Here is a 15,430-nt window from a genome sequence, read left to right as displayed (position 1 = left end):
TGCATCCGCCCCTGCATCCGTTCATGCGTCCATCCATGCATCTGTCTGTGTGTCCATTCGTCCATCTATTCAACACTCCAAGTACCACCATCTCTCATATTTTTATCATATATTCCCCATATAGAAGCACCGCCATCCAGCAGACATTTCAAGTACTAAACGAGAGGTGGCACACGTACACTTTCTTACGACTTGCACTTCGGGTCTACTTCCCGCCTAACCACCTCGAGTTTATGGTATATACTAGTTCACTGTATTCATGGCACTGCAGCCCAACGCTCGTTAAACCTTTCTAAAACCAAGGAGGTTACGCCCTGCGAGTATAACGTAGCAACCTTTTCCTGTCAGGTAGTGCTCAATGTACATGCCAATGACTGCTAATGGGAAATGAGAGACAGGAGAATTCAGCTTTTACTTTCGTAAGGCTTGCGCTTCGTATATACTTCTCACCTCTAATCACCTCGAGTTCGTTCATGATATATACTAGCTCATTGTATTCATGGCACTGCGGCTCAACGCTCGCTAAACCTTTCTAAAACTAAGGAGGTTACACCCAGCAAGTATAACATAGCAGCCCTTTCTTGTCAGATAGTGCTCAATGTACATGCCAATGGCTGTTAATATGTATCGCAGCGTGCGTGTTAACTAAAAGCCGAATGCTCCTGTCTCTCATTCCCCATTAGCAGCCATTGGCATGTACATTGAGTACTATTTTTTATTGTTCAACAACGCACAAAAGAAATCTCTCACCGGCACCACCTTGGAGGTCAAAATGTTATACTTGTTACATACTACAATGGCTACGAGGGACGGAACGGGTGCCGCTATAAGAAGCTTCGCCCCTAAAAAAAAAAAAATGAGAAGAAAAAGTTATGGCGCTGGGCGTCCAACCTATGACCTCTCGCTCCTCAGCATGCAGCGCAAGACCACTAGACCACAAAATGTGCAAGTTCACTAACAGCAAGGTATTTATATACACCTAATATTGTTTGGCAACCCTCAGAGCTTTGCAACTACAGCGCGATTTCGTTGGTAGCGAGATGGCACAAAGGCTTCGCATTGGGCAGGCTCTGAAGGCCTCTCACGTTTTGACGAGTGCGCACCTTCTCAGGGCATGGTCTCTCCTGCGCGAATGCTTATCAGACTCATGATTGAGGAGAACGGGAAGGCCACTTCACTGGCTGCCGTGGCCGTGTTTACGAAAGGAGCATGCTGCTCTTATACGATGAAGTAACAATTGTGACAGTTGCTCACGCTCATCCTCTGTATACTTGTGCATTCGTTTTGTGCATCTTGCTGTTAGAGTAGTGCGTTTTAAACGTCGAGCTGTGACAGATCCTCTGTGCTTGTCCTGCGTAAACTAGTTTCGTGCGTGCTTTCTGCTTAAGCTACGTGCTGCAAGTTTTGAGCTGCTTGCCTTTCTTTGCATGAAATTATAATTTTTTGCTGCAGAATTCATTCCTTTGTCCTTGCGGCAAAACAAAGCACGAAAAATGCTCGACTGCCTTTGTGAAAACCTGTTTCAGTTTAGTGCTATACCGATGCCTAAACAAAGAGATCAACGACTTTTTTTGCGTGTGTGTTTGTGTATGTGTTTGTTCTATGTTTGTCTTTACAATGCCCGTAATATCTTCAGAACAGTGTAAAACTGGCAATACTAATGGGTAATCATAATAGATCGTAAATTAATGAAACATGACTGTAACCTGTCCGCAGCTAGCTGTCGCATCACAGGCAGCGTTCAGTCTATCACGGTGGTCTAGACGTATAGCGACTGCCTCCACCCTCCTCCTTGTCTCTTTTTGCGGTGCAAAATATGGTAGTTAAAAAGGAAAACTAGGGAAACCTTGAGGACGAGTGCGTTTCTTTTCTGTTTGTCAATCGACAGCAGGCATGTGTGCGGATAGATGCTATCGCATGCTCCCGCCGTGCGACTTAAGGGGAGATGCCACTCGAAGACACTTTTTCTTTAATATTCACCTTAGAGCTGTTTATGAAACTTTTTATGCTGATTTCAAATATATAATTAGTTTTCTTACAAGTTACACACTTTTAGCTCTGCAGCATGACAAAGTGAAAACCTTATCCCTTTTGCCCCCCTCTTTTCATCCCTAAAATTCTGTATTTTTTACCATTCATAGTTCATAATGCTTCAAATAAAGTCTAGAGTGCAAATAACTTATTAGGAAGCACATACAAAATATGTAATACGCGTGAAAAATAATACACGTAAAAAGTCCACATTTCACTTACCCTAGTAAAAGTTTACATATAATTTTTAATATACAATAAAATATTGAAATTCAAACTGAATAATTGCATTTGGCCTACTTTGGAAAAAAACATTGGGCAAAATTTCATGCAGATCTGAGCACTAGAAGTGCCTGAAAAAGGAAGGGCACACTGAAAAAAATGGCAAATTTTGTGTTTAGAGAAACACGAGTTTTCAAGTTAAAATTGAGTTTTTATTTATGAAAGATATTATTAAATCTGATGAAATTCGCACACCAAAAAGAACAAACCTTCTTGTAGTGGCCATTGCGACTAAAATACGCCAGCCTCATTAGTTTGTCCCTCTCGGCTTTTTTGAGCCGACTCCTCACAGACATTTCGCTCACAGACAGGGCCATGAAACGCTTGCCAAACTTCCGCTTCATCTGGCAGAGCCTTGTGCCAACTGCAAGCTAGGAAGAAGTTCGACAGGACTATGAAATCCAAACTAAGTCCAGTGTCATGCCATTTCGCGGCCATGTTTGTGCCGCATACCATCGTACATTATGGCAATGTCGTCCCTGCTAAGTTCTCTCACTGCGAGCTCTTTCAACCTCGCAAGATTGGTGCTGAGATTGCCGCATCATGAACTTTCCGGCTGACGGGTGTGAATAACTTTTGATGCATTGGTTTTTGCAAGCCCACAACTGCCGCAAATAAGACCAGCTGCTCGTAGCCTATTCCTACAGAGCGCGCCGCACAACGGCTTTCACTTGCAAGCAATGCCTTTTTTCATTCATAATGGAGATAATTACACGAGAAAAGCATTGTTCAGCTGCGCTGCTCAACAAGACATGGACCCCACAAATAGGTTTCACAGCACATACAGGCGCGCAGCGGCCAATGGCGGTCCCCTATTCGTACCATGTGATAAGCCAGTCGCGGCACTTGAAAAACGCACAGAAGAGTGATTTTTTTAATATTTCTTGCTCTGCATCAGCGAGAGAAACTTGTTATTTGAAGAGTGAGGCTCGACTCTTCGACTCATGTGATCAACAATGGCTAGCAGCGGCGCATTATCGGCGGCTAGGTGCTCGAAGAGTGCGCACTTACGACCTTTTAACAGGTACCTTTTGCTCTTTAGATGCAATTTTAAGGCATTTCCAGTTAAGTCTGGACCTGTATAATTTTATAACAGTAGAGATACTAATCTTGTCAAAACAGGCGAAAATAAAAAATCGGTAATTTTGAAAAAAAACTCGGGTTTTGGACCGGCATCTCCCCTTAAATGGTCACTTCTTTTCATCTGCACTTCAGCCACATTTTTCGCCTGCTCTTACAAGACATGTGATTGGCAGGGCAATGTTCGAACATTATACTTCACTTTACACCACGCATTTTAAACTTTAATCTGATGAAGAAGGCAACAGTGAAACAAAAAACCCATCAAGAGTGTTTGTATAATACGAAAACAAATTATGGCAGCTTAGCACAAGTGCTGCCATAAGGAAGAGCGGAGCTGGGTTACCTACCTTATTTCTTGTATCTTTCTTTATATCGGTGTTCGTGCATTGCCTGCACAAACCATAAAAGGCACTTCCTACAGCATAGAGAGGGCCATCGGAAAAGAGTGTTTTGGAAAACTTGGCTTTCTGAGTCAGGCTTAGTGATGTCATGTTGGACCAAGCAATACAATTAATCGAGAAAAGAAAGAACTTGGCTCCCGCTTTCGAGTAGTCCTAGGGAAATGCATTAGCGACTGTGTGACATTGCAGTATTGTTGTACCGTTGTATGTATGTGGTGGTTGTCTACCACTTCTGCTGGTAACTGCAGAGATATAAACTTAGTGTGCTATTTCATAAAGTACAATTTTCACTATCCAGTATTGTGTTTATTTGCTAGTTCAAAAATCACTAAAGAGATAATTTGAGAACACTGAAGTGCATGATGCCCTTATTAAGAGCATGATGTTCTTATTGTGCATTATCAAGTGAAATATAGCGTGCTCCTGAGATTATTTCTTGATGGGTTTATAAAAGAATCGGAATATTTCTAGGTCTTCGTGAACGAGCATAACAATAATTCATGTGCTTAAATGTAAATGCAATTAGCTTCTCCAGTGTATGCCAGGAAGTGAAAATTGCTGTTACGAAGTGCTCCAAGATACAAAATTACCTGCTCCAAAAAGCTCTGGAATGAAAATTCTTGCTGCTCTAAAAATTACTCCAAATCACAAATCTTCAGAAGCATCACTTAATATATTAAGTATGATTACATTTATGGCAAGTACAGTCGAATCTCATTAATGTGAACTCACTTAATTCGAATTTGCGGTGAATTAAAACTCATGATGAGGTCCCATCAAAGCTATGTGTTTCCTAATGGGCAAAAACGCCCGGTGATTTGAATGCACAAGCACTTGCAACGGTTAATTCGCCCCGCCGCGGTAGTCTAGTGGCTAAGGTACTCGGCTGCTGACCCGCAGGTCGCGGGTTCAGATCCCGGCTGCGGCGGCTGCATTTCCGATGGAGGCGGAAATGTTGTAGGCCCGTGTGTTCAGATTTGGGTGCACGTTAAAGAACCCCAGGTGGTCGAAATTTCCGTAGCCCTCCACTACGGCGTCTCTCATAATTATATGGTGGTTTTGGGACGTTAAACCCCACATATCAATCAATTGCAACGGTTAATTCGAACATACTCCTCTCCGAAAATGCTCTCAGCACCCCGCCCAATCCCACGGCGGCACCTCCGACACCTCAATGTTGCACGCAAAGAAAAGCAAAAGGAAAGAAAAAGCTGCCATGGAATGTTTGCGCTCTCTCAAATGCCGATCTGCGATGCGCCTGTGCCACGCTTCTCCCTTTTTTGCCCCTGCCACGTAAAAACCCTTCTCCTTCCAACACCGTGCCCAAAGAGACAGAGGGGGAAAAAAAAGAAAGCTGTCACGATGTGGAGCTCTCTCTCAGGCGCCGGTGCCACGCTTCGCCCTTTCCTGTCCGTTCCACGTAACGCTTCTCCTTTCAATGATGTGCGCGATGATAGCAAAAAAAAAAAAAATTGCCGATCTGCTTCTCTCCACATGGAGACGCTCCTCCTCTCTCGTCACGTTCTGGCCACGCTGCGGCTTTGGCGCAAAAGGTAGTAGCGAAGATGTAGTCTTTGTTGCGGTCGTCTTAAGAGAGTGTCGACGCTGGTCATCGCTGCGGCAACTTCTCTTGCCAGGAGTATGCTGAAGCCATAGCAGACATGCTTTGCAAGCTGCGTGCGAAATTGATTAACTCTCTGCAAGGCAAACGTGTGCAGAAACGCATCATCGATTACTTCGAATAATGACGGATGTCCTGTGAGTTGTGAATGAATGTTTGTCTTCTGAACTTGCCCCTTGTGCGTTAGCTTAACGCACTTGCGCCACTGCATGGGGAGCCCTCCGTTTACCTAGCTTTCATTAATTCAAACTTCTTTAACTTAAACAAATTTGTGGGCCCCTTCGAGTTCGAATTATCGAAATTCGACTGTACATCATCGCGCGCAGCATGCTTTTTGAAGCATTTTTGAAGGGCATTATGAATACAGTCTGCTTTTGTTGCGAGTTCAATGAAAAAGGTCCTTAATGTCTACAATCATAATTTGCCCTGAAAGGGGGCAAAGGATGAGCAAGTATGTCTACCACCGTGTAGTATTGGCCGCCCTCGTGTGGGCCTATTTTGTGGTGAAATCATCTGTTGTGTGCAGAAGCAAGATGACAGTCTCACACCTGGCTCAGTGCCTCAAGACATGGATGGCGAGCTGCTCATCGGCATGGTCTCCAAGGCAGTCAGTGCAGTGATGTCCCGTCTTCAGAGTGAGTGGCTCCTCATTTAGTATTTCGGGAATCGGATATATACAAAATCGTTCTGTGGTTCTTCACGTGTCATTGAGGTCTTATGAATTCCAGTATACATGGTGTAAACCCTATCAATTTGGATTACCCATGCCAAGCACAGAATCAGAAATTTTATTATTTTCATAAATTCAAGTTATTGCAATCCAGTATACCGGAGGATGTGCTTGTAGTGCCTTGTGCTTGCGATGGTAAAGAGAAAAACATCTTGCAGACTTTTCACATTGTGGACATTGTTGCTTGTTTGTTGGGCGAGTTGGAACAAGTCAGTCATAATGGTGATTAGCCCAAGCACTAGACAACAGACACATGATAGGATGTAGACGCAGGGCATTCTTCCAACTAAAATTTATTCTAAAAAAACACACATATAAATTTTAACATATGGTGTAGTAGCACGAATTCGACGGGACACAAAGTGAGTGTCGTGTTTCCTGTTGTCCTCTGTATCTCTGTCAAATTCGTGCTACTACACCATATGTTAAAATGATATCTCACCAACTAGCCCAGCTCTCAACCCTACTGAACACATATAAATACATGCACCCATCTCTATTGTGCTGAAAACGAAAGCGTTTGATCAGGAAGGTGCAGAGATCAATCAATGAACTTCTAACAGTTCTTTACAATTTGTTGGGGATCCTTCGGGCGAAAAGCTGATGCAAACAGCTTGAGAGGGCCTGAAGACCCTTTATGGCAGCACTATACATAGCATACAACAAATAAAGTAAATAAGTGTACATGAGTTGTATTAACACTGTACTAATAAAGGCATATAAGAAATGAATGTGTGCAACAGTGACCATTTGACAGAGTTAGTGAAAAGCAAAAAGCAATAAAACCATGCAACTTCGTGCAATAACTAAAACTATAATATATTGTCATAAATATTGCTACATGCACATGCATGTTGACATTTTGTGAGACAATGCACGTGTGTGCGTGACCAAGAGAACGAAGAATGGTCTCTGCTTGTGCGCTGGTAAACTGGTCACGCCATTACTGCTGGTTTTAAGTATATCTCATCCACAGCCTCGTCAATACTAACATATTTGGTGGAGGTGGAACGTTCCCCGTCCTCACCACGAAGCTTCGCAGTGGCCGCACCATTCAGTCTCCGGCCATGGCTACCAATGACAACAACCCATGAGCGTCTCCATCTATAGCTCCAGCCACTACATACCTGACGATGCCATACCCACGTGATCCCGGTACATTCTCGGCACAACCAGGGCTTGTTGTTGACTACTGGCTCCGTATGCTTGAGCGTGTTAACCAGACACACCGATGGGACCCTACCATGATGCTCGCCAACGTAATCTTTTACTTGGACGGCATCCCACGTGTTTGGTTCAACTACCATGAGACCGAGATCACCACTGGGATATCTTCAAGGAGTGACTACGCGACATCTTTGGGGACCCGTCCAGTCGCCAAATGGAAACACGAAAAGAACTCGCCACTCGTGTGCAGTTCTCAACTGAGTCGTATGTCTCGTACAAACAGGACGTGTGCGTGTTGTGCCGGAAAGTGGACAAGCAAATGACAGAGAGTGGCAAGGTGGGTCACATACTCAGGGGCATCGCGAACGACGCCTTCAACTTGCTCGTGTACAATAACGTCACGACCGTTGATGTGATTAATAAAGAATGCCGCCACTTCGAAAGGGTCAAAAGCCACCGTGTCCTGCCTTAATTTACGTGGCTACCAAACAGGGCTGTTACATCTACCTGCAGCGATCTCAGTGCTGCACCACTTATGCAGGACAATGTGACACGTATAGTTCGACGGGAGCTTGAGGCATCAAGTCTGGCGCCATTTCCTTCATTTCCACTCAACCATGGCACCGCACAAGCACCTCCGGCAGTCTTTGTTGTTCAAGCCGTCATGAGGTGAGAAATTGCAAAGCTTGATTTTTCTGTGGCCTGCTCTGCCTCCCAACCTGCCTCCAGACCGATGACAATAAATGCACCGTGCCATGACTCATATTTTCTTCCGCGATCCTGCAATCTGACGGAATGGAGAACAGTAGACGACAAGCCAAACTGTTTCCGCTGTCACCGAGTTGGCCATGTCTCCCGCTACTGCCGCAGCACTTGGACGCCCCACTGTTGGAGCCAATTTTCTTCTTCTCCACGGCCATACGCTGACCCCCATCGGTATTCGTCCAGCCGTGGGCATCCTGCTGCCGACGCACTCAACAGCCAATTGACCTACGTTCTGGCTGTTGGCAGATTGCGGTGGACAAGAAAGACCAAGAAAAGACTGCGTTTGTAACTCCCGACGGCCTATACCAGTTTAAGATAATGCTGTTTGGGCTATGCAACGCCCCAGCCACGTTTGAGCGTATGATGGACTCGCTGTTGCAAGGGTTCAAGTGGTCAACATGCCTGTGCTACCTGGATGATGTCCTTATATATTTGCCTACATTTGAGACACACCTCCAGCGTTTGTCAGAAATTCGCGACATCTTCCACACTGCTGGCCTTCAACTTAACTCGTCAAAATGTCACTTTGGCCGCCAGTAGATTTTGGTGTTGGGCGACCTTGCCGACGCATCATTTGTGCAGCCTGACCCAGAGAAAATTCGTGCTGTCACAAGCTTTCCTGTATCCCAGTCTGTCAAGGACGTTTGGAGATTTGTGGGACTTTTTTTTCCTATCTTAGAAGGTTCGTGAAAGATTTTGCAGTGATTGCTCAACCACTCACCGACCTTCTGAAGAAAGACGCGACTTTTACGTGGGGCTCCGCTCAAGCTGCCGTTTTTTCTCAACTCACCACCCTCTTCACGACTCCACCTATATTGGCCCACTTTGACACGTCCACTCAGACAGAAGTCAGAACCGATGCGAGTGATCACGGGATTGGAGCCGTCCTAGCCCAACGCCAGCCGGGACGCGTATTTGGAATTGCTGGCCCCGCATCGCACGAAAGAGGGAAAAGAAAGAGTGCGAGGAGGACGCCAGTGCCAGCCTCAGGAATGCTCGCGCGCTATTGGTTCGCCTCTGGAAGTGACGTGCTGGTGACGCGCGCGCTGGCGACGCAGCGACACCGGCTAAACTTGCACACCTGCACCTCATTTTCAGCCATGCTCCCCGCCCTGCCATAGACCCTCTCCGGCTAAGCAGCGCAGCCCCCGCCATAATCCGTGGTAACGAGGGACGGGGTCTGGGTTACACAATAAGGTAGCGAAGAAAAGACTTCAGTCGGGTGCTCGAGCTGCCTATTCAGATGCCATGAAAGCCTCGCAGAGGGCATTGTTAACTCCCCCAAGATTGCCCGCTTCGTGGTAATTTGAAGCAAAGACATGGGGCGAATTTTCGCTAAGCCGCCGATCTCCCGAAGACACGCCGGCAGTCACTGTCGTCGCGGAGTCACAGAGAAGCGTTTACGACTGTTCCATTGTGCCGAAGCACCCTCACCCCTTCGGTGTCTTGGACGGATCGCTACCGTACGGCGAGGGTGCCAGCGAGGGAATTTCGATAAGATGGCGATAGCACGGTGATGGTTTCAATGAGCGCAGAGGTTCCGACTGTCAACGTGAAGTGCCTCTGTGATGCCTTCAGCACAGACAGCAAGCAGCAATGCAACTAATACGACGTGGATCGTTCTATTAGTTTCTTTGCTGTAGCTGGCGAGCCACATGTGCGCATCCGTCCGTGCAGAGGTTGACGAGGAGGCACTTCACGTCAGATGGACCGGCCAAAGTCTATTTCACACGTAAATGTGCGCGAGGCTTCCATGTCATTCGGAGCTGCGTCGTTGACCGAAACATGCTTCACGTTTGATGTGTTGGCGTCGTGACGTCTGTCATGGGAGTCAGAATCACGTTTCTGCAAGGGCAGTTGGAACTGGTATTGTGTGTGACAGAAGCGCGATGCACGTGACCGAACGTTAGATCTAAATTTCGAACTTTAATTCGCACGTGAGCGTCGACCACGCCAGTAGTGGCGCGTATGATGTAGTGGTTGAATAAATAAAAAAACAGTCACTCTTCTGCAACTCTAGCGGGTAGTACGGTTCAGCTTACAAGGAGAGGAAAAAGGGGATGCAGAAATGCAGAAGGGAAAGGTAGAGAAAGAGTGTGGTGGCAGGTTGTGGGTGCTTCCGTGCGATGAAACAGTCAAGAACACTACGCGCATTCCATCGCGGGCTTGTACGTGCGTCACCTGCACATCATCCACAGGCATGCACGTCACCTACAGAGAGGAAGCAATAGCACGCGAGCAATCCTGGCGCTGGTGCTAGCGTACTCCTCGCACTCTTTCTTTTCCCTCTTTCGTGCGATGCGGAGCCAGCAATTCCAAATACGCAGCCAGGACACGACCGAGTCATCGCCTAGGCTAGCTGCCTTCTCACAGCTGCCGAGCGCAACTATTCAATAACAGAGCGTGAATGTCTTGCTCGTATTTGGGCAGTCACGAAGTTCCGCCCATATGGCACGAGTTTCTCTGTAACGGACCGCCATGCGCTATGTTGGATTTCGTCACTGAAAGATTCTACTGGCCGGCTCGGGCGCTGGGCTCTGCGACTGCAAGAGTATACCTACACAGGGTCGTACAAGTCCGGATGCCTACATCAGGACGCAGGCTGCCTGTCCTGCTACCCAGTTTCTGAGTCGAGCTCTATGCCTGACACCGACACCGAGCCTTGCGATTTTTCCCTTTCGCAAATGACCCGCACCGGGGACGAGCAGCGCCATGATGCGTCCTTGCGTGCTATCATTGAGCGCCTCGAATCACCATCTTCCAATCAGTCCCATCACTCATTCGTGCTCCACGATGGTGTATCATACCGCCAAAGTTTTGAGCCGAATGGACCGGCCCTGCTGCTTGTTATTCCGAAACACCTTCGCTCGGAAGTTCTACATGAACTTCATGACCTTCCAACTGCTAGTCACCTTGGTGTGTCACGCACTTACAACCGAATACGCCGATGCTTCTTTTGGCCAGGGCTTGCACGCTCAGTCAGAAGATACGTTGCGGCTTGTGAGAAATGCTAGCGCCGCAAAACATCATCCACACTTCCCGCTGGATGCCTTCAACCACTTGACATTTTGTCAGAACCGTTCTTTCGCGTTGGCTTGGACCTACTTGGCCCTTTCCCCTTGTCTTCCTCGGGTAACAAGTGGATAGCCGTGGCCACCGACTACGCCATGCGTTATGCCATCACACAAGCTCTTCCAACAAGCTGCACCACAGATGTCGCCGACTTCCTCCTCAAGGACGTGATTTTGCTACACCGAGCCCCACGGCAGTTGCTTACAGACCGTGGTCGCACCTTTTTGTCAAAGGTCATAGCTGACATCTTGCAGTCTTGTCAAACAAAACACAAGCTGACTACGTCATACAACTCGCAAACCAATGGACTCATGGAGCGTCTAAATCGAACTCTTACAGAGATGCTCGCTAAGTATGTTTCTACCAACCACACCGACTGGGGTCTCGCGTTGCCGTACGTCACATTTGCCTACAATTCTTCTCGCCATAACACTGCCGCTTATTCCCTATTTTTTTGTTGTTCGGCCGAGAACTTACACAACCCCTAGATACAGTTATTTCGTCTACCACGACACCGACCAGTGAATATGCCCTTGACGCTATCACTTGGGCTGCACACACACGCGAAATTGCCCTCACTCGTTTTCTGGCCTCTAAAGAGTACCAGCGGCGTTTGTACCCGACTTGTAAAGTTGGCTTGTCGGAAAAACTTTTTTCCCGCTACACAGGTCCATATCGAGTCTTTTGCGAAATTACTCCTGTGACATACGAAATTGCCCCTGCTGCCCCATCGCTTCAACTGCCTCACAGACCACCGATATCGTACATGTGGCACGCTTAAAGCCTTACCACTCTCCCACTGATGTTGACATCTAGATGCGCCGAGACGGCGCTTTTGCCGCCAGGGATTATGCTACATGCATGTTGACATTTTGTGGGACTATGCGCGTGTGTGCCTGACGAAGAGGACGAAGGGTGGTCTCCGCTCGTTCGCTGGTGAACCGGTCACATCATTACAGTGAAACCTCAATAAACCATAGTTGGCCGGAGCTTGGAAAAAGTACGTACTAATTGGTAGTACTGCTTAACCGAAATAGCGTCAGGTCGCTCACTTACATGTCAAAAAAAGAAATCTTCAGGGAGTGTGATGAAAGAACAAAAAACGCTTACCTGTCAAAAAAAGAAATCTTCAGGGAGTGTGATGAAAGAACAAAAAACGCGCAGCAATTTATTAACTTCGCGTGACAAAGTCTGTAATCTTCACTTCACGACGCGGGGGCCTAGCAGCAACGACAGTGGCCTCAAACTAACTTATGCAGTGAGCCAGCTTTTCCGCCAGCCCCCTCTTCTCGACAAATACCCGCATGATGCTGACGCAATGCGCAGCTTCGGGCACTGTCGGACCTGGTTCACCCGTGTTGTCGCTTCCCATGTCGTCCTCATCACTATCATTTGGCAGTTGCAGCAGCACTGCCGAGCAACTTCTCTCTGGAATTCCAAATTACACACACCGTGGTTAACAGCAGGTCCTTTTCGCATGCCAGCGCCGATTTTTTTGTGCTACGTTTAATAGCACGAAATATGTCCAATTTCTCCTCTATTTTCAGCACTCAATGCTTTTGTCCCAGCTTCGGCATGACGCAAGTACGAAGCAGCACAAGCACACATACACAACATGTGAAAAACGACGCGAGAGTTGTACGGCGCGGATCAACCAGAGAACACCTATGCACGGCGCCAAAGGAACACAGAAAGCAAAGCAAGTGCACACCGTGTTTGCGCAAAGCGCCATCGCGTGGACAACACCAGAAGCCTAGCAGGCCGAGTGCTTCTCGTTGCAGAAAAATCCTAGAGATGGCGCTCACCAACACAGCCGCCATCATCATCAACACAAACAAGCGAGGCGTGTTTCGATCTCTGGGGCTTGCTGTTCTGTCAGGACGCCCTGTGGAGGACGACATGCCGCGGCGAGTGCGCAATGAAAATTGGAAAGACTAGTTATTAACCCATACATACGCGATAAGCTGGTGCGGCTTATGCGGATACAAAATGCATTATGTTCAATGGCTGCCGAGTCGGAGATTTGACTTCACTACTTTTGAAACGAAACTACTGTTTACAAGGGGTACGGTTTAACGAGGTTTCACGTACTGTACTGCTGGTTTTAAGTACATCTCATCCACAGTCTCGTCGATACGGCGTCGCGTCTTATCCGTAACAACAATAATACCATAAAAATGAATACCATAAAATAGAGAGCATGCTTACCTCTGCATCTTCGAATAATAAGATTTCTTCAGCCTCAATAATCTCCCTCGTCCTTTGATCTGGGCTGCATGCGAGGACCACAGTGCCTTCAAAGTTTGGGTTACACTCACAATCTGGCACAAGGATGCCAAGGTGCCCTGACACCGTAGTTTGGACGCTGTTGTGGTGCTTACAAAGCTTATCGTTCAGATAGCATTCCGCCTGGCCTACATACCTCCTACTGCATGTCGGAGAGATAGTGTAAACGATGCCTTCAACACATGGCACCAACTTGAGCCTATGGTCTGAGATGGAACCTCCTTTCTCGTTCATCCGAGAGGTCCATCATGCTTAGGGGTGTGAGAGAACCCAGGCATAAAAAGGAGCACAGAGCCAGACTGAAGGTGCAGCGGTGCCTCGCACTGGTTCAAGAAAATAGGAGAAAGCACCGGGGGAACGGGTGGCTTTTTCGGCCCCCAAAAGGCTTTCCAGCCTTTGCAGATGGACCTCTTGAATCAACGAGAAAAGAGGCTGCAGCACAGACCATGGAGGCTCAGTATTGTGCCATGTGTTATATATTGTTAACGCTATCCCTCTGATGCGAGGTGGGAGGCCAGACGGGATGTGTTTGAACAATAGGCTTCGTGAGCACCACAAAAGAGAGCGTCTAAACTAAGTTATTGGGGCACCCTGGCATCCACGTGTGACATTGCGAGTGTAGGCATTGCGGTCCTTGCATGCAGCCAGAATCAACAGGTGAAGGAGAATATTAAGGAAATCGCACGGCTTGGCGAGGTATGCCATCGAAGCACCATTCCGACAAGACTTTCTTTTCTGGTGCGACGTAGGAATGGGAGCAGTACCACGGCACAAAGCTGACGTGTTATTCTTTTCCAAGCATGCACATCTTTGGCTTTATAGACCCTTTTCTTCTAACTTCCGAGCTTTTTTTTATATTTTTCTTTGGTCCTTTGTTATGTATTTATATGTACATTCCTTTCAAATAAATGTTAGTTTAAAAAATGCGTTGCCTCTATGTAATTCCATTAGTATGTTTTCTAGTGTTCGTTCTAAGCACCACATTGGGAAATGCACAAGTGAAATTTAATAAAATTTGAAGCATCATGTTCTCTAAATAAACCTATGTGGAGAATTAATGATGCTAGAGACTAGTTATATATGTTCGTTGTTTCACATTAGCGGCCAGAAATATTTTGTTCTTTTTTTTTTTTTTTTTTGCAGCATTGGCCACATTTGATGGTGCTGACAGTAAAGTGAGCACTCTGGTGGCGGCAGCCAACAGCCATGACAACCTCTGTCGCATGGACCCAGCCTGGCATCCGTGGCTGTGATACAATCATCACCACTCATCCGAGAACCCATTTGTATAGATGCCAATGTTGTACAGTGAATCACCATATTATTCATCACGAAGCTATTAGTGTGTTTTGAATGACTGCCCTGCGCAGCATTCTGTAAGGACGCATGAAACACCAGGATTGTCTTTAAAGCTCATGTGTTTTTATGAGATGTGCTTAGTCTCCAGGGCCTTTATCCTTCCTAGTACTTTGCATAGACACCATGTAGGATTCATTATTGGTGAAAACTGTCATGGACATTGTCAATATAGCCACTACTGACTTTTTGTACTGAACTGCAAGTAGCACAGTGAAGGGTAACAAAGTGAGTGGGTGGAGTTTTGTACATTGAGTTTTAAGGTTTGCAAAAATAAAGAAAAAATGAAATTCCATCACGTGCCTCTAGTTTCAGACATGTTTCTGTTAATGTGATGTATATAGAATATCAACCTGTGTGGTCTGATAATTCGTCAATGTTTGATTAACAAGAGACTTTTTATGAAAGTAAACTCAGCCTAGCTCTATGTTCTAGGGAGTCCGTCCTATGTACAGCTCACGCAGAAGCCTATAGCTAATGTTCCAGCAGCACAAAGTCGTACCGTGCATGATTAACGTCCCCTTTCCGCAGCTTGTCTCATTGCAGCTACACGGGTTCAGGCTTATAAGACAACAGGCTATGTCAACAACAACACTTTATTGCTATGCGTTAGCGATAGCGCGAAAATGTCACGTA

The 15,430-nt window shown here is 46.6% G+C and overlaps 1 protein-coding gene across 7 annotated transcripts in view; it reads left to right on the top strand.

The window, feature by feature from the left end:
• Nipped-A (Transcription-associated protein Nipped-A) overlaps positions 1-15,089 on the top strand; it is a 991,444-nt gene extending 976,355 nt beyond the window's left edge. For all 7 annotated transcript variants that reach the window (XM_075869412.1, XM_075869408.1, XM_075869400.1 and 4 more), the window contains 2 exons: positions 5,945-6,053; positions 14,582-15,089. In XM_075869412.1, the coding sequence (XP_075725527.1) occupies positions 5,945-6,053; positions 14,582-14,691 (219 nt within the window). In that variant the 3' untranslated portion in view covers positions 14,692-15,089. The remainder of the gene's footprint in view (positions 1-5,944; positions 6,054-14,581) is intronic.
• Positions 15,090-15,430: the final 341 nt, after the last annotated feature.

This window comes from Rhipicephalus microplus, chromosome 1 (genome assembly GCF_043290135.1).
Source record: "Rhipicephalus microplus isolate Deutch F79 chromosome 1, USDA_Rmic, whole genome shotgun sequence".
Classification (NCBI taxonomy): Eukaryota; Metazoa; Arthropoda; class Arachnida; order Ixodida; family Ixodidae; genus Rhipicephalus; species Rhipicephalus microplus.
The sequence above is the reverse complement of the archived record's forward strand: the minus strand, read 5'-3'. Positions and strand labels throughout refer to the sequence as shown.